This window comes from Electrophorus electricus, chromosome 8 (genome assembly GCF_041902795.1).
Source record: "Electrophorus electricus isolate QZ-2024a chromosome 8, ASM4190279v1, whole genome shotgun sequence".
In the NCBI taxonomy this organism is placed as follows: domain Eukaryota; kingdom Metazoa; phylum Chordata; class Actinopteri; order Gymnotiformes; family Gymnotidae; genus Electrophorus; species Electrophorus electricus.
This window is the reverse complement of record NC_137504.1, coordinates 26,880,704-26,905,855: the sequence shown is the minus strand read 5'-3', so window position 1 is coordinate 26,905,855 and position 25,152 is coordinate 26,880,704. Positions and strand designations below refer to the sequence as shown.

The window sequence follows — 25,152 nt, the reverse complement described above, 5'->3', positions numbered from 1 at the left end:
AAGCAGGACCTTAGGTGGCTTGGATGGGTGAGCGTAGACTGCTTGGAGCTTTAGAAAGTGAGAAAATGGATGAATATGTTGTTTTATTTACGTGAATAAATTTAGGGTTTGTTTTATTTGTTTGTTTGTTTATTGACAGCGAAATTACATCCACTTGTTCCACTTCTGGAGACCCACAAGTTGAAAATGCACCGGTTTTCTGTGTTTACCCTTCCTGCTGGATAAGGCCGTATGCCTGGATTACCTTTACATGTATGGTTACAACTACAGCCAAATTAAATTTGACTGAATCTACCTTGATGATAGTTGTGCATGGGAGTGTGTATGTGCGTGCGTGTGTGTGTGTTTGTGATAGACAGGGAGCAAGAGCGATACTGGTTTCTCTATAATAAGGCCCATGGACCACACATTAAATCTGTACAGACTGAATGTTAGGATCCCTGAACAATTTCTATACTGTATGTAAAAATAAAGTCCGATGATATTCAGGAAACATAGTTTGCTTTGACAGTCTGGGCTTGCCTACAGACGAGTGGAGGAGTATATTTTAATAAAATATCTGTTAAAGGGCTGATTTTTCAGATTCGAATAGGCAACTGCAAAACAGACATATCAACTGATTGTGGCATTTAAACAAATCTGTATATATGTGGTGTTTTCGCAAATGTAGTAATTCGGTATCAATTCTGTATTAATTCCTGCATGAAGAGTAGTCATTCAACGCTGATATTATGATTGGCAGAAAACCCCATTAAAGTGAGTTGTAAGTAATCAAATGTAATTTACCTTGACATGACAGGAACATGACAGTTACTGAGTTCAGCTAGTTTCAGTGAAGCAGGTCCCTTATTATATATACAACTTAAGGTTCCTTCAATGAATCTGATTCATTTTAATGCATTTGGCAAAGTCATGTAAATATACAGCAGTGCTTTAAAAGCCTCTCAGTGTAAGCTCACTCCTCTAAGTGTAGTAAACTGTTGCGTGGATGCTGAGCGAGACTCCTGGATGAGTGATGCCTTCTCTCCTCAGGGTTAGGCTACTGGCCTGCCAGGCGGAGTCCTTGTGCAGTGTAGCATATCCTCTGGTGTCCTAGATTCCTAATGCTCTCCCAGCTACAAACCAGTACAGGCAGGTACTGCAGGTGGGAAGGTGAGATCTCTGTCGTGCGTGCGCGTGCGTGCGTGTGTGTGCGCGTGTGTGTGTGTGTGTGTGTGTGTGTGTGTGTTTGTGTGTGAGGGGGAGATGTGATAGTGGAGCTTCAATAGCCTCTAGGCATCTACAGACAAAGTATCATCTCCACCTTGAGAATAGACGTCTTCCGCCTGCTGCGTGTCAGACCGTCTTCTCCTGTATCTTCTGCTTCTCTGGCTTGCTGTGTCCTGGGGCTAACCTCAAGTCCTCCACCCGCTCCACCCCTACCCCTCCCCACCCACCGGCTCCCACTGCGATCAGCTACACCACCCACCTCATCCTCTAGATCACATGCAACCCGAGACCCGCAGGAGGAAGTGGTCTCGCACCCGGACGCCAAAACCAGATAGCGGACTCTGATGGGGTCACCTGTGAGCAACGACTAGGGTGGGAAAAGGGAGGGAATTTTCTGAAATTCCACCTGGAGCAACTTCCAAGAAATCCTTCCACTGCATGCCAGAAATAACCCAGCGCTGGGAAAGAGCAGGCGAGGACGATAGCGTCACACGATATTTCTCGTACGGTTTCCTTTGACTAATCGGGCTTCCTGTAACATGAAAGGACGTGGTGAGAGCTTCCTGGGGTTGCCGTGGGACCCACCTCTCATCCATGCGCACCCAGAGGTCGTTGAACTGACGGGGGCGCTGTTTCCTCTGCCTGTTTCGCCGCCTCTTCGTCTTGCGCTCGGCCTTCCCCAGCAGGTCCAGGCTGTCTGGGAGCAGCAGGTGTGGCGGTGGGTCCTCTTCCTCCAGGGGGCGCCACTCTCCACCCTGGTGTACGAAGGCCTCAGCTGGCGACTCCTTGTCCAGTGTCGCATGCTCCCCGTCCACGGGATGTCCAGGATGACGGTCGCTGCAGAAGGCAGGGAAAAGATGCCGGCGTTAGAGATGGGGGGTGGGGGGTGGGGAATTCCAGTGAAAAATTATGACTTTACAGACATGGACTCATACTGGGTTACATGGTTGATGGGGTTTCCAATGGGAAATGTCTAGGCCTATACATAATCAATGCCTGCCAAACCGAAGTCTGTCGAAACATGGCTGGAGGTGGTCAAATGATATTGGCCTGAGTACAATGAGTGGGTTTCATGAAAGCAGGGCTTTTTTAAACACTAGGATGAGCCCAGGCTGTTTCCTTGTGACTGGTTTTACTGTAAGAATGTCAGTTTTCTAATCAAAACACATATTCCAAGTTCAAAAAGAAGCATTCAAAACATTCTCCGTCACCGCGGCAGTGGGTTGAAACGACGTGTTTAGATGCTATTTTCCCCACTGTGCACATTAAGGAGGGCCTAATTCTCTGCGGTTTGTGTATTTTTGGGGTGGAAGGAGAGATGGGTTTGATGAAGCGGAATGCTGGTTTTCCGAAGATAAAAAGGAAGCATCTGTTTTTGATGAGCGCGCAGCCCTAGCTGCGTGAGATGTCCTCACTCCTGCGCATGCATGTGGCTTGAAATGGTGTCTGAAACATTGCAGGAATCTGGTCTAGAGGCAGTAGTGCAAGCAGCTCTGGAGTGCCAAACCTCGTCCAACTTGCCGCTGCATTTTTACAGTAGAACTTTCCGGACCTCGGGCTTCCAGTGTCTCTTCCAATCTGGCAACCCATACATCTTGAAACTATGTGTGCATGTATGTGCGCGTGCATGCACGCACATGTGTATGTGCATGTGTTGTGTGTCGGAAAGGCTGCACAGAAAAGGTGAGCTGTCTACTCCCTGTAGATTTTGGATGACTGCTTTATAAAAGGAGAACATTTGTTTTTCTTGGGTGCATTATCCATTTTAAACATCTTACCTCTGGCTGTGAGGCATATTTTGAGTGTGTGTCTGTGTGTGTGTGTGTCTCTGTGTGTGTGTGTGTGTGTGTGTCTGTGTGTGTGTGTGTGTGTGTGTGTGTGTGTGTGTGTCTGTGTGTGTGTGTGTGTGTGTGTGTCTGTGTGTGTGTGTGTGTGCGTGCGAGCATGAGGAGAAGTGAGATATTTAGAAGAGAAAGCAGAACGTAGAGATGAAGTGCGTGATTGTGTTATCTGTTTATGAGGTAGAGATTTCCACCCAGAAGAGAGCTGCAGCATGTAGATTCTTCTGAAACCCATAAATTCCATGGGTTTATGACCTCACAGAAAGATCTGTGACTTCAAAAGATACGCTGGGGCTTTAGCGTCGCACCGCACTGCTTCTGTGGCCGTTAAGGACATTGTTGTAAACTATATGTCTAGTAACAGTGCCTTTATGGTACAAGTTAGTACCTTTATTACAGGTCACTGTGCTTCCCTCTGAGTGTGGCTTAGCCTGAGAATGAGAGCCAGATCGCAAGCAGAGATAAAGATGATGCAACAGTTAGGGGTGTCTATGCTGACCCCATATGTATGAGTCAAAAGACTCATGCATTTCTAATGCATATAAGCTCCTTATAATATTTGCTACTGGCTGCAACAGCTATTAAAGGTTTTTTTTGTTGAAAGGTGGCCCTTCAAAAAACCTTCTCAGGTGGTAGAGTGAGGCCCCACATACAATGACTCCATTCTGGCCCAGAGCTGGACACCCCAGGGACTCTCTGTGCTTTATTATGTCAGTGGATCTGTTCGTGGGCAGAGGGCGGGTCATGGACCCTTTTTTCACCCACAGGGAGGCGACACCGCCAACCCCTGAACACTGAACTTTAGAGGGAGCGTTTGGTGGCTCTCCTGTTAGCTGCGCAATGGCTGAGGTGGATATTTGAGCACAGAGCCTCATGGGGATTTGTTCAGGTCAGCCGTGAGTTTAAGAACAACCAGGACTGTAAGTGTACATCTCGTTATGTGAGCTGTTTAAAAACCTTTGTGGTCACTGGAGGAAATGGCCGGACGGTTCCACACACTGCTGATTGGGGATTTGGAGTCCGGCGCACGGCTTTAATCTCCCTCCGTAAACACCGCCTCCCGACACGTCGTTTATTTTTGCAGCATAATCGCCACCATTGCGAGTCCAAATGGCGCAATTACGTGATTAGTCAATTACAGGCCACGGCTGCCTTTAAAAGTTTGCAGTGCGACATGCTGACTCGTTGACTCACTGACCCAGGCAAGTTCTCCGGGGAAGCATCTCTGATTATGGACAAACGGAGATGAGCACGGAGAAGGGAAAACGGACACGCCTTATTAATGAGCAGGTTTTCAGAGAGCAAGTTTTCCAACTGATCATAGGCGGGGCGTTCTTATTTATAGACTTTTTAAGGTGAACCAGAGTAGAGTGGGACATCTGTTTTGGGTCTGTGAGGTGAAACTGCATCAACAAGAGCAAATGTTCACTGGGAAAATTTCCATTTGATGTGCAGTCAACGAAAATGGCGAGGGAGGAGAAAATAAACACCGTGTAGGTTTTGGGACAGAGCTCAGTGTATTGGAGCGTGGAAGCGCAGACTGCTGCCACGGATCAGATACACTTGGAAATGTCACAGGGGCAGGAGACATAGGCAGATCAGAATAAAGGATGGGTCAGCAGCCAAGAATTCTGTAGTATCATAGATTCATTGGTCAGTGGACTGTCGTATCACCGATTCACTGTCGGTAGTTTGTTGCTGTTAAAACCTTAGGAAGGTACTGTGAGTTGGTGCCTAAAGTCTCAGCTGAGGTAGGCCATTAATCCCAGTGCTCTCTGCGCACCTCAGCAGTGGGAATGACTTAGAAAGCAACCCTGTGCTGGATTAGCAATGAAGCCCTTCATGCCATTAGGAAATGTTAGAGAGAAGGTGTGTGTGTGTGCGCGCGTTTTTGTGTGTGTGTGTGTGTGTGTGTGTGGGTGCACATTTGTGTGTGTGTGGGGGGGGTTAAGACACTAGACTAGAAGTGTGTTTAAGAATCATCACACTCCCATAGGTGTAGAAGCGAAGGGCAAGCTTTGAGAACCGGAGTCCTGGAGCACTTTACAAGTCACTGGGTGGTTTTCTTTGGATCAGGACTTTAAGAGTTAAAGAAACCTCAGACATTTCAAAAGCACATAGTGTCTTTATCTTATGGACCCCTTGTGGTTGTAGTGATTCAGTTACACTGATGTCAAAGTTTTCTTGGAAAAAGGGACAGAAGTGTGTCTGTGTGTGTGTGTGTGTGTGTGTGTGTGTGTGTGTGTGTGTGTGTGTGTGTGTGTGTGAGAGAGAGAGAGAGAGAGAGAGAGAGAGAAAGAGAGAGAGAGCATATGTGTGGTGCATGGTCAGTTTGTGTTTGAATGGCCATGTATTTATTAACTAGTGGGGTCTAAATGATGACTGAAACATGAAACTTTAACCCTGGTGTAAATTTTATTGCTTTGCAGCAGGAATCTTTAAATGAAAAATTAAGTTTTTGCTTGAAAAGCCTAAATAGAAGTAAATAGAAATCTTTTGCTTATGTGGTTACTGAGCTGGGAGTTAGGGTTAGGGTTATGTGTAGTTATAGCTTAAATGAGCTGCAGTCCACAAGTCAGTGGAAATACCCCACAAGGATAATAAAACTAGTGTGTGTGTGTGTGTGTGTGTGTGTGTGTGTGTGTATGTATGTGTGTGTGCATATTGGTGTATGTGCATTCGAATGTATATGGGAGTATATCTGCCTCTTTATGTGTACATGTGTGTACATATGTGTTTACGTGTGTGTGTGTGTGTGTGTGTGTGTGTGGGTGTGCGCAGTTCATTATTACCTGTTAATGGGCTGGCCAGCTGGTGTGTGCTCCACCTCATAGCCCTGACTCCTCAGAACATCGATCACTGTGTTGTTGCCCAGGAAGTGACCTGCAAAATAAACACTCACCCGGTCAGCCTCCCTCTACAGAGCAGCATCAGGTAGACCAACACATACACACACACACACACACACACACACACACACACACACACATATACACACACACACACACACACAGCCTGAGGTGTACCAGTGCTCTCCTGGCACCCCGTCAGTTTCCGAGTGTAACTCTATACAGCGTGTGAGCGATGACACACAATGGGGCAATATTTCACAATCTAGCCCAAAGAGCAGCCCTGAATAAACACACATCCCTGCTTGTTGCTTTACAGGAAGTGGGTGTTTGACATGAGTACCCCTGTCATAGCCTGAGCTTGCCCTAGGTCGTCCAGGCAACAATGGCGCAACGGAAATAATCTGGGAAGCCCCTCAGCCTCTGGGTGCTGGGGAGATTCCCCAGCAGTACCACGCAGGCTGCCTGCCTGGCAGGCTGAAGCAGGGCATTGTGGGTTGAGGTTGCTCTGCTCTCTCAGTGGTGCCATAATATCCCCAGCAGCTGCGCTGAGCTTTCCGCAGCCGTGGAAACAAAGCAGCGGTGTTCCTCCGTGTGGCCCTGTCGATAAACACCACCCACATAGTCCTGGCCCTCCACATCCTTCCGTGCTAGCACCGACTGTTAGGAAGAGTTTAGGGCTTCTGTATGATGATGAAATCTAGAACTCCTCAGATAACTGAATGAATGAAGAAGGTCACGAGAGGGTGACGCACAGAAGCTGCTCAAAAACGGACACCAGGCATGCAGCAGCACATGACACACACCCAAACTAAAAGGCAAAGTTGTCTCAGTTCTTTCACGCAACACCATGCACCCCTACCAAAAACCTACGGTGCTGGTTCAGCACAGAGCTGCAGGTGTCATGTCTGTAATGATGTGGTTTGACCCGAGTGAATAATGACTTCCACCCTTACCATCTTAATGAGACTATAAAGTATATTGGCTGCTCTCTCTCTCTCTCTCTCTCTCGCTCTCTCACACACACACACACACACACACACACACACACACACACACACACACACACACACAGCTGATGGGGGTTAATGAACACTGGCTTCAGGTGGGAAGCTCTGAGGGCTTTAGGTTTTTGACTTTGAGTCTTAGCCCTTAAGCCTCTTTCTGTTACTGAACACTTACTGCTGGACCTCACAGCTGCACACTCTCCTCCTCTCCTCTCCTCTCCTCTCCTCTCCTCTCCTCCCCTCTCTGCTCCTTCTCTCCTCTCCTCCCCTCTCCCCTCTCTCCTCCCCTCTCTGTTGCTCTTCTCCTCCCCTCTCCTCTCCTCTCCTCTTCTCTCCTCCCCTCTCCTCTCCTCCCCTCTCCTCTCTCCTCCACACTCCCCTCTCTCCTCTCCTCTCCTCCCCCTCTGCTCCTTCTCTCCTCTCCTCTGCCCTCTCTCCTCCCCCTCCTCTCCTCTCTCCTCCCCTCTCTGCGCCTTCGTTCCTCCCCTCTCCTCTCTCATCTCCCTTCTCTCCTCCCCTCTGCTCCTTCTCTCCTCCCTCTCTCCTCCCCTCTCCTCTCCTCTCCTCTCCTCTCCTCTCCTCTCCCCTCTCTGCTCTGTTCCCCTTCTGACAGGTTTGTAAAACAGGATTCGAAGGTTGATGGTGGAGGCCCTCTCACAAAAACAACACCTCAGTCGACTCTTTTATAGCAGTTAACATTAGGATTTGTGGCACAGCTGTAGTTGGATTGACTGCACGTCACTATAAAAGGAGAATTTTCAGTTCAGTAAAGGGAATCCTGGACAGCCCCATCAGTGTCAAAGTGATGTAAGTTTGTAATCATCCTGCTTGTTGTGTTCCCACTGGAGAGCAGTCCTGCAGGCAGGGGTCTGGCCCCGAGAGCCCATCTGCTCTCAGTGAATGGTGTGAGGTCATGAATTCCAACATTTGCTTTTCCACTATTAACATGGAGGGGCTCTGGAACCCAGGAAAGGGGGTGCATGCCAACCCAAACATTGCCTGTAGGGGGCGACAGAAGTGCGTGAGCATGCTGTGGTGAAGAGGGTTCTCCAGTTTCCATTATGCTCTTAAATGTGTGAACACGTTCCCGTCCACACATTGCAGCCAGCAGAAAAGAGCGGAGTAGACAACGATTAGTGTGGGTTGCAAACATTTAGTCCGTTTTGAATGTGAAACATTTATAACCTCCCACCTTGCTTTCGTGATAGGATGCACTCTGATTATGTTTGCAGAACTGACCTGAGGCCAGTTCTGCAGTTTGTGTAACAGTGGACTCATATCAGCTGTAAAAAAAAGTCACCTTCTGCTCTGAACTATAATCACACAGCCATCAGCTGTGTTTACAAACCCAGCGTCATTTAGGGTCGTAAAACATTTTCTGGTTGTATGATAAACTGAACTGGATATTACTGTCAGTACACTTGTAGCTTCTATACATCTCTGCCCCGGGGATCTGCCGCTCTGTCGAGTTCGGTCCGAGCAGAGTGCTCTGGGTCAGGGCCAGACGCTCCTGCAGCAGCCAAACCAGCCACAGTAACACCACACCCAGGGCCGCAGTGGAGCCATCTGATAGGCGAATGGGGGAGATGTTTTCTTAGAGGGCTAAAGTCAGTTTCTGAGGGTTTAATTACAGAAAGCGGGCAGGAATATTGGTGCCTAGGAGTACACAAAGTAATTTAGTCCAGTGTGTCCAGTACGATGTGGAACCAGTCCTTAAGAGCAGTTTCATTACATATTTTATTGCAATAAAGAAAGGCTCTCTCCAGCCTGGTTGCCATAGACATGACTGCTGAAATGGGGTGTGTGTGTGTGTGTGTGTGTGTGTTTGTGTGTGTGTGTGTGTGTTTGTAGGAGAGACAGATAGTAGCTGCAGCTTCATAGGAGTCTACAATACACACACAGCTTATCTGTGAGAGGAGTATGTGAGTGCACGTGTGTGTGTGTGTGTGTGTGTGTGTGTGTGTGTGTAGGGGCGCCACAAAGGATTCTGAGCCTTGTAAAAGGACATTATATGGCCCCACTTCCTAATAATGTAAAATTGTTTTGGGGTTACTGCCTGTCACAGGCCCTTAGAATTGTCCTAAGCCCTCCTGCCCGGTACTACCTCGCCAGTACTGCACTACCCCGATAATACCTCTCTAGTAGGCTGCTAGCAAACCATGAAGTGCCTCATAACCCCGCGCATGGAAGCAGCCTGTGCTCTGGCACACGGCCCCTCCCCCAAACAAAGAGTGTGCTAACAGAGCGCAGCACTGACCCGAGCTGTGAACTCAACTCCAGCAGATAAACAGCGCGTCTCCCTGAGCGTGCAGCTCGCGGCCTGCCACACAGCGCCGTTCAGCTCTCAGAGGCCGAAGCTGTGCGGTGCGGCCCAGCCTGAAAGGCAGTATTGATCTGTGACCGGCTGCTGTAACTGGGGTGTTGAGTGAATGCCAAAGGTAGCCTAGTCGGAGAGTGCGCTGTTAGACCATGCAGCCCGGTCAAACCAACTCTCTCTCTCTCCCGCCCCCCAGCTGGCCTGCATACGAGCTAGATGCTGGAGATAAGGAACTGCTGGCCAGCTAAAAGCTTTTATTCAAAACTTCCTCTGTGTGCTGGCTTTTAGTGGAGACATCTCTGTGGGCAGGCCTGGTGTCTGCTGCCTGTTCACTTACTGAGTACCATTCAGCCCCTCAGTTGGCTCAGCTTCACAACACCTCAATCTTTCTGTCACTATCACTCTCCCTCACACACACACACACACACACACACACACACACACACACACACACACACACAATCAGCCCAGAAAACAGTCCTTCAGTCTCCATTCCAATTATTAGAGCAAGCGCAAGTCTTAAATCCAGGTTCTTGTCCATGCGGTGTGATATGTATATTAGGGCTTGTGAGTGGTGGCTGCTAAGTAAATAACAGGGAGGCAGTGGTGGCAGCGTGCCTCTTTCGGGCATACGGGCCAGAGAAGCCGTTTGTGTATACATCTCCCTCGCAGGCCTGGCTCCCTGACAGCCGCAGAGAAAGGCAGAGGGACGAGGGGAGGAAGGGGGAGGCTGTGGTTACCTATGGGACGGTAAAGGAGGAGCTGAGGAGAAGGTCTCGCATGGACAAGCAGGCTGCAGCTCTCCACACAGTTCTGCTGTGGAGGGTCTGTGGTGCACAAGAGGAGAACTGATGAGCAAAAGGGCTCCCCCACGCATCAAGAGTCACTGACAACTGTGTAAACACACTGAACACTGAACGTGACACAGTGCCTGCCTCTCCTGCTCAGTGTGAGTGTGTGTGTGTGTGTGTGTGTGTGTGTGTGTGTGTGTGTGTGTTAGGTGGGGATGATGCTCACTAGGAAGAAGGTTGATAGGCCCACTCCATCCACTAGCTCAGAGTGTATGCGAATGTGCATGTGTGTGCGTATGTGTCTGTGTGTGTGTGTGTGTGTGTGTGTGTGTGTGTGTGTGTGTGTGTTTGACAACTAGAGGATGAGAGCCAGACCAAAACACCTTCCCACAGAACCCTTGTGCTGCAGAACCCAACACAAGGCAGGGAAGGATACAAAGAGGTGCAGATTACATACCCCCCCCCCCCCACACACACACACACACACACACACGCACACACACCGATGATTCACTTTAGTCAGCTTTACAGCCTCTTCCTACTGCTCCCACTTCTGTAGTGTATACAACCATATATCACCTGCCTCTTATAAACCTGACAAGAATGTAAAAGAGAAAGAACGTCTCCATCATACGAGCTCCGAAAGCTGTTCTCTTCTCCATTTTACTTGCACAACACCAAGCTTCAAGACTTTCCCATGTCCCTGAGAGTATGGAACTCCTCGCAGGGGTCCTCTGAAGGGCAGTGAGGAGGGGTGTTTGGGGAAAGCCACTCTTCAGTCAGACGGCAACAGCAAGAAGATCGCGACGAGCGCCCGCCGCACGCTAGTGGTGAGAGCGCCGTGGGTTGGGCTGCTTTCGCTCGCGTTACACTGGTTCTGCATACTGGAAATGCTCTTTGGGTATGTGACACTGAGTCAGTGTGTGGGCCTGCTTTACCCACTGGCTTCCAACCCAGAGAGAAGGAACCATGGAACCTAACACATGCGCCGTGTTATGTGTCCTTAGACTCGTGCCTGTGGGCAGATTATGGGCAGATTACAGATAGATTAGCAGCAAACCAAACCCTTCTTGCTATTGTCCCCTTTTGGATGGATGATAAAGGCATTCTGGAATTGTCTGATAATAAATGAAAGCCCACAGGAAGCAAGGGAATAGATGTGACATGCAGGAGCACAAGCTCAGAAACACCTCCAGTGACCACCCAACCTGACAGTGTGATTATATACTTTTCTCCTGAGATTAATAACATAAATTACCTCCACACTCTTATTTTCCAGTGCAGCCATGCAGCAAGAAAGAGAAAAAATATATTCCTGAACTAATATTAGATTCATCTCAAATAAATGCAGGAATTACCCTGAAAGTTTGTATAGTTGTGATCCTTGTCCTGTCTGAAAACTTTAATACTTAGCAGTTTGGACTGGCTGGCTCCTGGTCTAACCCTTAACTGACCCTGGATCAGGGTAACGACAGGCTGGAGGCCCCTGTGTCAATGATTAGCTTAGCTAATGGGATACTGTAGCCAGAAGTAACCGGCCACTAGATCAAAATGACAACCTTGGTGTCTGCAGGATAGGCACTGATTATTAGACCTCAGACAAGTGGGTCTGCTCAGTCTAAATTTATAGCTTTCTAACTGGCCTAAGTGCTTGTATGTCAAGGGTTTCATATTACTGCCCAAAAAAGTTAAAGGCTTGTGGTAGAAGACCAAGTCATTGTGGAAGAACATTGCTGAAGCTGGTGAAACTGGTTTTATGCACTATGTCTCATATCCTGTGTGCAATTAAACAAGGAGGAAACTTGAGAGCGCAAAGGATATCGCAAAGCACAGTTTCTGAGGTCCAGCAGAACTAGACAAAATATTAATTCACTAGCGAGTTGTGTTTTCATGGGCCAGTGTAATTGTAGAACAACACAATCACACACAGAGATAGACTGAGGTCACTTTCTGAGCAATCACTTAAAAGCAAGCCGTTCAAACCGAATAGCCTAATAAAGCTAACAAGTGCCTGGAACTAATTAATTATTATGGAACATGCTTTTGCATCCTATCACACTCTTACAGTGTGCTAAAAGCTGTACTAAGTCAACAGTGGGAAACACGTGACACTAAAGGCTCCCTAAGATCCACCCAGGGGCTTTTCTGGTGATCTTAACTGTTCCAAATGGCTTGTTGTTGTTGGAGCTTCGAAGCTTGGTGTTAAATGTTTTTTTCTTTTGCTCCTGACTTATTAAGATGCCGGAGGTGGCCTCTATATAGAGTCCAGCAAAGGGCTGAAGCCACGAAAGGGCCAACTGAAATCTGCTCAGTGTTGCTTTAGCATTCTACTGTACACTCCTCGGAGGAGGATGTGTGTATTACTAACCGAAACATGAAGGACTGCTACTAAGCTAACAAACTGCTGCCTGGTCTGAGGTGCCATGGCTGCTAATGTCTCAAAAAGGTAAGTCGAACAATTCCAACAAGCCGGAGTATGGTGCACAACCACAGAAATAATTCATGCTAACAATTTATAAATGCTTTTTTTATGAAACCATAAATAAGTCCAAGATATTATCAGTTGACTGACCTCAAAACATCAGTGTTGGAGGTTTGATGCAAATTTTGTTAAAAAAAGAAAAAAGGACCGCATTCCCATGGCAGTCCATTGTCCATATACCTGGAAACATGCTAGATCTGGTTTTCTTCAACGATGCGAGACAGAGAGGGAGACACAGATAGCATCTCGACACAACGCCAACACTAACCAGAGGTGCATTCCTCACTGGCCAATAAAGAGGCTGGTCTGAAGAGCCCAGGCCACGCCTGAATCCCAGTGAAAGGCAGAAAGTTCCAGAATCCCAAAGCAAAACCAGAGGGCAGTACAGAAAAGCGCTCGTTCATGCGAAAGCCTCACTGCAAAGAATCCATTGCAGAAAAAACACGCAAGACCAAACGAACGTTTCCTAATGTTATCAGAAGCTGTGACGGGTAGTAATGGACCACCTTTTCATCCCACTGATCTGTCGATCTCCTGCATTTCACAAGCAGTTGGAAAAGGAGAAAAGGGGTTGGAGAGGGATGAAAGCGCTCTAGAACCCCACGGACATGGACACGTGGGCGTAGAACATCCCAAGCAGGAAGGAGGGAATCGCAGGTGCTGTGATGCCTGAATGTGATATGATGGGCGAGGATAAGAGGGCTTGGCACACTCAAGATTTTGGACAGGAGTCCACCCGGAGTCCACCCAGAGTCCCCGCAAAGCCTCCCAACAGTGGCCAGGCCGTTCAAGAGGAATCATATCACTGTGTTTCCACTGAGAGCAGAACATTTAGCTAAGATTATGTCATTCCTGTTAACAGGACAGACCCAGTGTGTGCCAGTGTAGGTCTCGGGGCCTGATGGGTTTGAGTCACTGATCTCTAATACAGAACTGGATAGCTGATGCAGTAGTAAACTCTCTAGTGAAAGCTATCACCACCAGAAGTGGCCAACCTACCAGTATGTCCAATGCCAGTATATTGTTAAATAGATTCTAATAGGAGACTGGCATTCTGCACAGCCTTTCAGCACAAATTGATCTTTTGTAAGGGATGTGGCCAAAATAACCCACAGATACTGGGTTAATTAGAACACATTATGGCTATATTGTCCCTAGATTATGGATGCACTTCTTGTATTTGTGCTAATTTATAAAACAAATTTAACATGGTAACTAACACTGTTATCAGTTATTGGGCAGACTAACATGGCACTGTGGGTACAAGCTTGTTGCGTCTTTAGCGTTAACGTCATTAACATCAATGGTTTCAGTTCATCTTGGCAGCGTTGCAGGCTCTTCCTCAGCCTACTGCTCATACAAGATTTAATGCCTCTGCTCCTTCATGCAGGTGTATGTGTGTTTGTGTGGGAGTGTGTTTGTGTGGGAGTGTGTGAGTATACATGTGTAGCTGCCAAAGTGCAGATTTACTGGTTTATTTAAGTGTGAAAGACTCACTGAAATAAACCAACGGCCTGAGTTTGTGGTGCCACAGGCTGGGTCTTTGAGGGATTGCTGAACATATGCACACACACGCCCACGCAGACACACACACACACACACACACACACACACACACACACAAGCACAGCATCTCTTGCCAATGCCAACCCAAGCAGAATGAAGGGTGAATTTTGGTACCCAGCGTGAGGGCTGCAGTGGTATTAAAAGTGAAGGAGGGAGCGGAGAAGTGCAAACACACCACTGCATCGAGCGCTGGGCGTCAGCCTCAGCCAGGACGCAGCCCTGAGCGGGAGGCAGTGTGCTGAGACAGGTGATGCCACTAGTGAAGACACTAATGCTGATGGACAGTGATGCCTGTTTCACATACGCTCAAGAAACTGGCTGCAGTTTTCCATTATGCGTGTGTGTGTGTGTGTGTGTGTATGTGTGTGTGTGTGTGCGTGCAAGAGAGAAAGTTAGTGCATGGTTGTCTTCTTTGGTGCAAGGGGTCATGAGACATGTCTTTGTCTCGAGGAGAACCAGGTGCAGACTCAGCACACACACACACACACACACACACACACACACACACACACACAGAGTGTGGACGTGTGTGTGTGTGTGTGTGTGTGTGTATACATTTGGATATAAGAATGGACCCGTTTCATGAAATAAATCGGCTGAATGGTCGCCCTTCCTGCCCACCCACGCTACATCCCGGTATGCGCTGCTAGACGTGAGGTATGAACCAGCTTCCCAGCCATCCTATAAACAACAGAACCCTTGAAGAGGGTGGCTCCGGCGACCAGCGATCTGCTCCCACGTCATCTCTTTCCTCATTAGGAGCTGGTGCTTCCCCCTCTCCCGCCGTCCCGTCACTTCCCACGGGGTGGTAGTGCGCCGCCTTGTCCTGCGGCTCATCTGCGTGTCTGAACACGGTGTGTTTCAGGGGCTGCTGCATCTCAGCAGTTTATCTAAAGTGAAGCCCTGTACGGAAGCAAGGGCTGAAGGAGGAAGAAAAGTGTGAAGAAGATGGGGAAGCCCAGGCAGGCTGTAAACGGCTCCGGGAGCTCGGAGGCACACGCCACCGGGGACGTGTTCTCGCTCAGCTTCTCCTCTCTCACCTCCTCTGCCTGCAGTGCGCTGGCGTGATGTCTCCTTCCTAATAACTACATATGCTTGTCCTCTCACCCCCTCTTTCACAGGGGCTTGACTGTTCCTGTGCAGAATGGAGGTTGGCTGGAGGCGAAAATATAAAGTCTCGTTCCAGGTGCGTGCAGCCGGGGTTACGGGAGGCGTCAGGGGTCAAAGTGCAAAGCCGAGTTGGGTTCGACCCCGTTCCGGTTAGCACAGGGGTGTGCGGGTGTTCCCGTGCTGCGTGTTTCACTGGGAGTGTTTGCACACTCTGCACAAGTACTAGATGGAATTAACTGTAAACTCGTTCAAATGTCAATATCTCCGTGAGTAATATGCATGGGTTGCTGGGAAATTCTTCCCCTTTGACGCTGAACCGTGCCTCCATCGGGTGCATTTTAATTCTGACTTTATAAATAGCACAACTGGGTGAAGAAGTACAACAGCTACAGTTCCATCTGACAGCGTGGTCCAGTACCACTGATCCCAGGCTCGTAAAACATGACTAAGAATGTCCAGCTAAATTAAACTGAATGTGGACGGCACCTCACGTGGCTGATTTGGGGACTCGTGAGCAGCGGGCGTGTGGTCAGGCTCTTCGCCTGGCACTCTCGTAAACGGTTTCACAGTCATTCGCACGGCGGTAAATCATTGCAACACGGAACAGCTCCGCTCGTAAAGAGCAGCACGGTGCGCTCTGGACCCCTCTGCTTTTAACTCCTGCGACCGAAGGGTCTGAACGTGAAGCTAGTTTATGTATGTGAATGATTTTGTGTGTGTGCATGTGCCTGCGTGTTCATGTAAAACAGTTGTTTTGACATCTGTACCAGATTTATGTGACAGGCCTGGGCAAAACAGTTGTAAAACATCTTTTATGAGGTCGAAGGGTGGCAAAATAGTTTTTGTTCTCATTCTTTTAACCTGGCGTTTTGGCCAGTAATCGCAGAGTTCATCTCGGCCCCTAGCTAATTAACACTCTTAGAAGCGCTCAGCTGGCCCACAGACCCAGCCTGCCTGCACGAGTCGGCAGTCCCGTTTCCACGGTTACATAACCCACCCGTGGACATCCCGAGTCCCTTTTACAATACGCAGGACATTTCCGACAACACCCCTGCCCGCGCTAGCCGATGCGTCCTCCAGGTCTCGGTATCAAAGGGAGTTTAACTGCGCGAAAAGAATGAAACTTCCAAACGTAAACACCGAGGCTATCGATCTCGGCCTCAGTTGCTCGACCGCAACCACTTCTCTGTGGTTTTCGACTGGGGAGTTCGCAGCAGGATGAACAGCCGAGCGGCTATGCAGTGTGGCGAGCACCAAGAATGGCTCGGATTCTGTAAGACGTAAACAGATCGTGTTATTGAAAGAGTTCAGATGGACGTAGGTGTCTGCGCGGGTACCTGCGCTGACTTCACGTGATGCAGACTGCAGCATTAAACGTTTGCACATGTTCCTCACCATCAACCATTTCTTAGCTATCAAGTAGCGCGTGTATTAAAATGGCTAAAATAGTTTTAGTGGCAAAGAGCTCGACATTGGAAAGATATGAATGAAAGTATTGTAACTTAAGAAAATGTGCGCCACGCAGCAACCTTTAGACCGATGTAAGCGATCAGCTAACCGATCTGCATTTCAAAAGGGACCCATCATTATTATCTAATAAAACACATCTGAAGTATGAGGTAACACCAGCCACTTTAAAAACAGAAACGCAAGCAAAGGAACTTTAAAAGACTAAAGTAAAATAAAATAACCGCAACACTACGTATAAACTATTGCTATAATTACACTGGTGCACCTGGTTTTTACAAGGGAAAAAATAGTTATGAGTAATTTTACTTTTCCCAACACTGGTGCCACTCGGTACCAGAAGTAGCAGAGAGCTTCACGCAGAGTTCGAGATCTGTCACACCTGATCTAGCTAAAGGGAGTTAGCAGAAGACCTCTTAACTGCTAATGTGTGCCCACTGTGAGTTGGAGTAAACTATAATGATAGGGTAGGTCTCGAGGAGCAGGACTGATGCCCATTTTGCTAAACCTGAAGTGTCAAGATAACAATCCTGCACATTCCCTCCCTCGAGTTCCCTCGCGTTCCCTCGCACCCTACACTGAAAGACAAAGTTGTCCACAGCTTCCACTAACTGCTCAGTTAACTACCGGGTGGTTCAAAGTCCAGGATTTCCACCGCTCATGTAAACGGATCTGTTGTATCTGTGTGCATAGGGAGTGGCAGAGCAGCTCAGTCACCTCCAGGCAAAGGTTGGGTAGGAAATGCAACACTCCAGATTTATTAGTCACGCCCACTTACCTGCAGATCCAGGAGATCCGCTTGGTCAGATTAAATGGGGCCGTGACCAGCTGACCGTGAAGTGCAACTGGCTGCTGGGTGTGTGCGTGCGTGTGTGTTTGTGTGTGTGTGTGTGTGTGTGTATGTGTGTGTGTGTGTGTGTGTGTGTGTGTTTGTGTGTGTGTGTGTTTGCAAGTCACAGGGAGACAGAGTAAGAGTGAGACAAAGAAAATGACCATACTGGTTTTGGCTTCCAATAACTTCAGATAACACCATGACAGGAATTCCTCTCTACACCAGACAGTTCCAAGTAGCATAGTGCCTTATTTCGCAGAACCACAGTTTAGATTATTTATGCTGGTGTAAACATGCTGGAGGCTCCTCCTCTCCTCCCTCGTTCTCTCTCTAAATATGTCTTTCACAATGACTGATGTCTTTGAGGGCTACATGCTCAGCAGTGTGGACAGAGACCAAGAGAAGCCTGGGTGTATCCATCTGAAAGTGAAGAAGCTTCTGTGGGCCTTTGGTTCGAGGCTCCACGCTCTAATCGTTCCAGCTGCGATGTGCGAAACAGCAGAGGTGAAGCTCGGCCTGGTCTGCCTTTTTCTCCCGCTGGTATGAGGCCTGGTAGGGTAAAACCCATAAGGACCACCATTGTGGCTCTAGCGCTGTCTCTCAGTTTCCAGCCCTCAAGGGGCAAATCAAACTCTGGGCCCCACATATCAGACACACAGGGCAGGCGACGGAGGAGAAAGAGAGGGGAGCATAGAGATGGTCTGGATGGGGATGCGGGGCTCCAGGGCAAACGTGGGGGAGAGGGGATCAATTTCCCTCACCTCTCTGGTCGCAGAGTCTTGTAAAGAAATCCCCACAGGAGCAGGCCATGAAACCCAGCCCTTGTTAGGCGTGCAGGGCAGTGGGCAGGGACAGGCCTATTAGCCCTGTCTCTGCTTTCACTCACACACTTCCTGGAGCCGCCGGACTCACCAGACTGTGAAGCTTGGCTGCTACTGCCACATCTGACACACACAAATGCCTCTGTACCGGTACAAATGTTGTGGAAGGATCCAGAAGGGGGGTGGGTAGGACTGGATATGCGCAAACTCCTCGACTGTTGAGTGGGGGAGTTTCTCAGATCATACGTGCTGTTAATCGCCATCAACAGACCTCAGCATGTCCATATTCCATTTTCTAGAAGTTAATTGCGACACACGCTCGGTCCCTCTCTCTGTCCCTCGCTCTCACCATGGCTCTCTCGGTCCAGAAGGCTGCACACTTCTCTGCATACACTCTAAGGTGAAGGGACTGTAGTGGACACTTGTTGCTTATTAACTAGCTGCTTGTTCAATTATCTGCCTGTTGACAAACCACATGAGGATATCTGGATGAAAGGGCCCTAATGGTGCCGTCTGATAGCGAAGGGAGTCACACGCAGGTCATGCATTCCTCTGCTCAACAGCACCAACCCTTTTTACACCACCAGTCACCGTCTTGTGTCTTACACCTTGGTAGATATGAGGTAGCCTCTGGACAATAATTATCACTTCAGATTTCATTAACACATTGACACGCATCTCACGGCCAAACTGGGAAGTAGTTCACCATTACACCAACCAATTCATTCATAAAATAAGGGATCATTTACATTTGTAACTGTGTATGTGAATGGGGTGCAGAACCACCGGTCCTGGTTCAGGATTGTCAGATCCTGCCTATAGACCTACACAGGATGTAAATTCCAACCCGAAGTCACAATAGAAATATCTTCTACCTTCAGCCAAATCAATAAACAATCACATTTGCGGATGGCAGTCTCCTTATCTAGCCAACTCAAGAAGTCAATGAGTCCTCATCACTTCGGTGAAGAGGTGCAAACAACAAGTCTTGTCTGATGAAATTAGTGTAGACGAGCCAAACGTTTGGTCAGCCTTTGTTTATGTACACAGCTTTGGAGGGTGACATCCTAGACCCTCGGTCAGATTCCTTCCAGATTCCTTCCCTAATCAGGGATATCTAACCCAGCAAAGGGTGCTTAGGCAAGGTAGAATTCTAATTGCTAACATCGTCACCCGAGCATTTCGCATTGTCTTACTCCCGGCATTGGTGAGCATGGCCTGTCTCGTAGGGGAGTTTCCTTATCTTAATGTCTTTTTGTTTTTGTAGAGATAAATGGATGTTTCTTGGGCGCACGGTCGGGGTGTCTGTATGCCTGCACTGTGGAATGGGAAAAACCCATAAGGGATCTATGGCACTGGATCAGAACATTCTGGCTCCATGATCCAGTTCCTGTCCCACTGCACCCCTGCTGGGTTGGTACATGTCACTACTGACTGCTAATTTAAGCTTAGCAGTGCCTTGTCTTTAAGAAGACTGAAGCATTGTGCTTAGTGTTTGGGTGGGGGTGTTGGTGAATGCTGTTGGATTGGGCAGAGAGGCTAGTGCCTGAGTTCATTACACAATACACCATCCCAAAAGAAGCTCCAGTGACGTGCTCCCTTGGCATATATCAAGGTGACACTTCTGCTCCTGTGTTGTACTGACGGGATGAGAGTGTGTTTCACTGACTGTGTGAATCCAAGCGTGAGACACGACACACCATCATTAATGGTTGGAGTCCAAAGTCCAAAGTCCACTCCACGTGGACAGCTGTAGTCGAACATCTGAGAGAAGCTCACTGACATTTTAAAAGCATGTGGCTGTCTGTTCCTGACTCTGCTGCAGACGTGAACAGCTGCGTTACCGGGGTTGGGGGGGGGGGGGGGTGGATACTGTATCAGCAGCCCCTCCTCCACACTGCTCATGTGACCTCTGCAAAGGTTACGGATGTCTGGCTCTCGTAATCCCCAAGGCTTCCAGTCTGGCATTAAAAGAAGTCGCCACTGCAGCAGTAAACGGAAGGGTGATGGTGGCCTGGTTTCCATTCTGACCACTGAGACACTTGGTCTACGCCTAAACGGCTGAACGCTAAGCCCTCTCCTCTCTCATATCAGAAAGATTAAAAACATTTTTCCTGCTTACGACCTGCAGGTGACCTCAAGTTGAACCGCAGACGATGTGGAGAGGACTTACTGGGTAAAGGCCAGTCACACGAGGACGTTCCAAACACAGGTTGCACTTAACAAAAGAAAACTAACCATATCTTATTATTAGCCATTTTCATTTAACTGTACTAATATACAAGCAAGGCCTAAATGACAGGTCTATGGCGTATGCGTCAGACAGAAGCGATGATCACACTGGTGCTAGGGCGTGGCCAGAGAGAGGCTGGAGAGCCTCACTCTCAGAGTGGGGGGTGGAGGGAGAGATACTGACCAGCTCCGAAGGCGAAGAAGAAGCTCTTGTCTGGATACTCTTCCAGCAGGAGCTTCACGCGCATGCCCATGCGCTCGTTGCGCTTGTATATGAGCTCCTGACGGAAGTAGCTGTCGATCTCCTGTGCCGTGGCCTGCTCGCTGGGACGCAGCGTCACATTGTTGAAGTTTGGAACCTGGGAAGAAAATGGTGACGCGAGGAGCAAATGATGGGTCAATGAAGGAACAGAGTGCTGAATTCCACTGAATCCTGGTTTAACACGTTCTCACCCTGCTGGTGGTAGTGTGTGCGCAAGCGTGTCCGTGTGTGTGTGTGTGTGTGTGTACCTGTGAGGTGTCATGGTTGAAGATGATGGAGTTGAGGTCCCCACAGTTGTAGTGTTTGATCAGGTCTTCGGTAGTGTAGGGGACCTGCATGCTCCCTGCACGAAGACTCTCCTGCTGTAGCAGCGTCTGGTTCAGGGCGAAAATCACCTGCAAGCCCACAACAGGAGGCTGATGGGTGAGGGGTCGTGGGCACACTCATGTTGAAAGGGCTTCTGCCAAGCTTAGCTATCTGTTTGTTCCAAAGTACTTGATTTGTGTAAAAAAAAAAAAAGTGCTCGTGTTACACATTCAAACATGTTTACAAATTAAGATGTTGCTTCTACAGTGACTTATATGATGCAAAAGAATGAAGGCTGTTTACAGAAAAATGTCAAATGTATGTGGTTTTGATCTGGAGATTTATGGAGGAATATACAGCAACAGGTGTTAATCGTCTTGTTGAACGTTTTGGTGTTCAACACAACGGGTGTTAAGTCTTCAACACTCCATGTGTTGAAGGTGTTCAACACTACAGCAGGTGTTACTGTTCAACAGGTGTTAGTGGTTCAACACTACAGATCCTGCAAGAACAGAGTATGAGGAGCAATGCAATGGATATGGAATATGATGCCAAATAAATACAATATCACACAAAACATGCTAATGGTGGTCAGCGACCAGTCTGATCTCTCCTCCGGCACCCGCACAGTGTGCAGGTGAAATGTGGAATGTTCAGGTTGCAGTGGCGAGCCTCACGAAGGAGTAGCGCTTTTCAGCCCAGCTTTGATGTTTGTGAGAAGAAATGACACGGACCCGAGAGCTAAACAGTGTTCGTTTCTCTCACTTCTTTTCTGGCTCCAAGTTTAGCTGGGGAACAAAAGCTCACCCTCCCTCCCTCCCTCCCTCCCTCTCCTTTTCTCTCTCTCTAAAACCCCACAGTGCTAACATCAGGGAGTCTTCTCCGAGATCAAAGGCAGGGAACAGCGTTTCTTTCAATTAGTTCTACTTCTCCTCTTTTTGTTGGTTCTGTTTCAGAACTCACTCTTGTCTCACCATGAAATTCTCCTGTGCTTACCCACTGGCCCAGCCTGTGTCCACAGCCCTTGATCTCTCTCTCTCTCGCTCTCTCACACACACACCCTCTCCCCACCACACTCCGATCCCCCTCTTCAGATCCTTTTGGACCAATCTATTACAATGACTCTCCCTTCACCCAAATAACAAGTTTATTTGTTTCTCAACAGGGAAAAATCTATCAAGCTGCCGCCTCCCCCTGTGCAGTGGTCTGTGTAGCCATACAGCTGGTGAGAGGCTATGCATTAAGACTTAACCCAAGAGTTCTCCACTTAGACACACACACACACACACACACTCACTCACTCAATCACTCACTCACACACACACACACTCACTCACACACACACACTCACTCACACATGTACACACTCCCTTGCTCACATATACAAAGACAAATTTGCTCTCGCTCACACAAGCAGACACACTCCTGTGTACTCTTTCACCAATATTCACCATTTCTCACACATGCACAACATCAACATTCACTCCCTTGGTCACACACACACAGACACACACACACACACACACTCACATGCTCGTGTGGCAGGACTCTTTTCATGTGTTGTGATGACACTCCCTGGTCCTGGCTGCTATTGTTTCAGGGTCTCGTCCGGAGAGAAGAGGGCAGTGCCCGGCAGATGCCTCCTCCTTCGGGACAAAGAAACCCCCACCCACCCTGCGGCCTCTTCTGGCCCTGCACTTTCATCCCTCGCCCATCAAAGCGTCCTGCTCTGCATCTGAAAGGGGGCCGGCTTTATGCCACTCAAATTACCCTAACCCCACCCCTCCTCCCTCCCCAGCACTGCATCAACAACAACAAAAAAAAAAAAAAAAAAACCTTTCCCCATCTGCTCCATAGCGGAGTCCATTTTTTGGGGTGTTTTCTCAGACCCCCACCTTCCCACCCTCAAACCCCTTTCAGCGTCTTAAATCATAGTCCAGGGTTGGGGGGGGGGGGGGGCTCTCAGAGAATTGAGAGAGCGAAAGAGAAAGAAGGGGCTGGGAGCAGCACGAGGGAGAGAGCGAGAGAGCGAGAGAGCGAGAGGCTGAAGCTTAACGAATTACATTTCTGCCTGTGATTCCCTCCGTTGTGTCCGAGCCGTGGGTCAGCAGGTGAATTCACGCACACGCACACACACACCCCTCCCACAGCAAAGCTAGCTCATATCAAAGAGCACTGGCTCTATGAAAGTCAATAATTCTTTGTAATGGAAATAAAGCACTATTCTAAGTTTGAGGGGGGTATAGAGACTGAGAGAGAGGGAGAGAGAGAGATGCGTAGAAGGAGGTAGACTGGAGGCTGACAGAAATGAAGAAAAAGAAGAGCGGTCCTGTGAATATATTTGTGTCTGTGTGTCTGTATGAACACGCAAGGCAGAACTGCGCTGAAGGAGACTGGAAGGTAGCAAGCACCAGACTCTAAACACCCACACTTGCTGATGCCTTTGGTCTCCAGTGGAAGAGTGAAGTGAAAGGAGCATGACGGCAGGTGGAGGAGGTGTTGGAGGTGCTGGACGTGTTTGGAAATACTGGCTGTTTTGGAGGTGCTTGGAGATACAGGATGTGTTTGGAAGTGTTTGGAGGCACAAGAGGTGCTAGAGATGTTTGGTGGCGCAGGAGTACAAGCGGTTTTTGGAGATGGAGGCGGTTTTGGTGGTGTTTGAAGGTAGGTACAGGCGGGGCTGGAGGTGTTTGAAGGTAGTTACAAGCAGGGCTGGAGGTGTTTGAAGGTAGTTACAGGCAGGGCTGGAGGTGTTTGAGTCATTGAGGTGTGTAGTTTGCAGGAGCTACACCGCAGTGTGCGTGTGCACTTGGTGTTGAGCACGGTGATGCAGGTTTCTTCATCTCTTAAGCCTGACATGTTCCACATAATGACTGCAGCAGCCGGGCAACTCAATGAACTTGGCAGGTTCCCAAGAGCAAATGAAGACTTCCAACCGCTTCCATTTCTGTCTCTCTCTCTCTCTCTCTCTGTCTTTCTCTCTCTCTACCACTCTCTCTCTCTCTCTCTACTGCTCTCTCTCTCTCTCTCTCTGCACAAAGGCATGAATGAAAGACATAGATGTTATCCAAGAAACCCAAGACTTCATGCATAGACTGAGCACAAGTTCACTTTAATGGACCCGCAATCCCTTTTAGATACAGAGACTAGCTGAACCAGAAATGGCTCGAGTGCCACACAGCTTAATGGAGCACATTCACTGCTTGCAATTTGTTTAGGGTAGCAGAGTCCCTTTCACACTGACCCAGGACCAGTATCTCACTCAATTTCTCTACTATCCAGATGAGGCAAGCTGAACTCGGATCAGCTCTAATGCACAAACCTTAACAACAGGTACCTTCGCAGACACAGCTAGCCTTAGCCCTGTCTGTCAGCGTTTGTAGTGATGGACAGCTTTGTGTCCCCGTGCTAGTGGACTTTCTTTAAGTGCATTGACTTCTTTTTCTCGCAACATCACCAGTCCTTTTTTGTCGCAGCACTTAGGAACGCAAACAGGCCGAGGAAAACACAGAGCCGGTAACATTGTTAGCCTGTTCGAATGGCCCCAGTTTTTGCGAATGGCACTGGATGGGCCATGTGAATATCCCACGCTGCACCGCTGTGCGGTCTGGCAGTCATGGCGACAATGCGTGATGTTGCCTGCCTTCCTCATTCCTGCTAAAAGCATCGACAGGCTAGGCCTGTGGTCTGATAGTGAACCTGGAAGAGTATGAAAGACAGTTAATTTAAACCAGACCCATGTGGTGTAGAGGAAAGGATGAAAGGAGAGAACCACAAACACGAACACACACACACACACACACACACACACACACACACACACAGAACGAGAGAGACCCTCTCTCTGCCCTTTGGTTATTTATTATATGCATTGTGTATGAGTTAAAGATTAACGAGGGAATGAAGAGTATTACAGGAGAGGCTTGACTGGAGCATGGCTGCTGGGCTGTGGGGTGAACTCGCCTGTGTAATTTCTGAAAAGGGCAAACACTTTTTTTTTTTCTTTTGGCAACATCTATGCAAAAATAATTGAAGTGTATCAGCTTAGAAGGTGAAGGTG

At 48.4% G+C, this 25,152-nt stretch overlaps 1 protein-coding gene across 2 annotated transcripts in view; it reads right to left on the bottom strand.

Moving 5' to 3' along the window:
- Positions 1–25,152, bottom strand: part of trabd2a (TraB domain containing 2A) — a 42,233-nt gene that overhangs the window by 3,243 nt on the left and 13,838 nt on the right. The window contains exons 3-6 of one of the 2 annotated variants that reach the window (XM_027018799.3): positions 21,035–21,181; positions 20,709–20,883; positions 5,843–5,933; positions 1,795–2,046 (exon numbers count right to left, since the gene is read on the bottom strand). In XM_027018799.3, coding sequence (XP_026874600.2) covers positions 1,795–2,046; positions 5,843–5,933; positions 20,709–20,883; positions 21,035–21,181 — 665 coding nt within the window. The remainder of the gene's footprint in view (positions 1–1,794; positions 2,047–5,842; positions 5,934–20,708; positions 20,884–21,034; positions 21,182–25,152) is intronic. The other variant, XM_027018800.3, reaches the window with a different exon arrangement.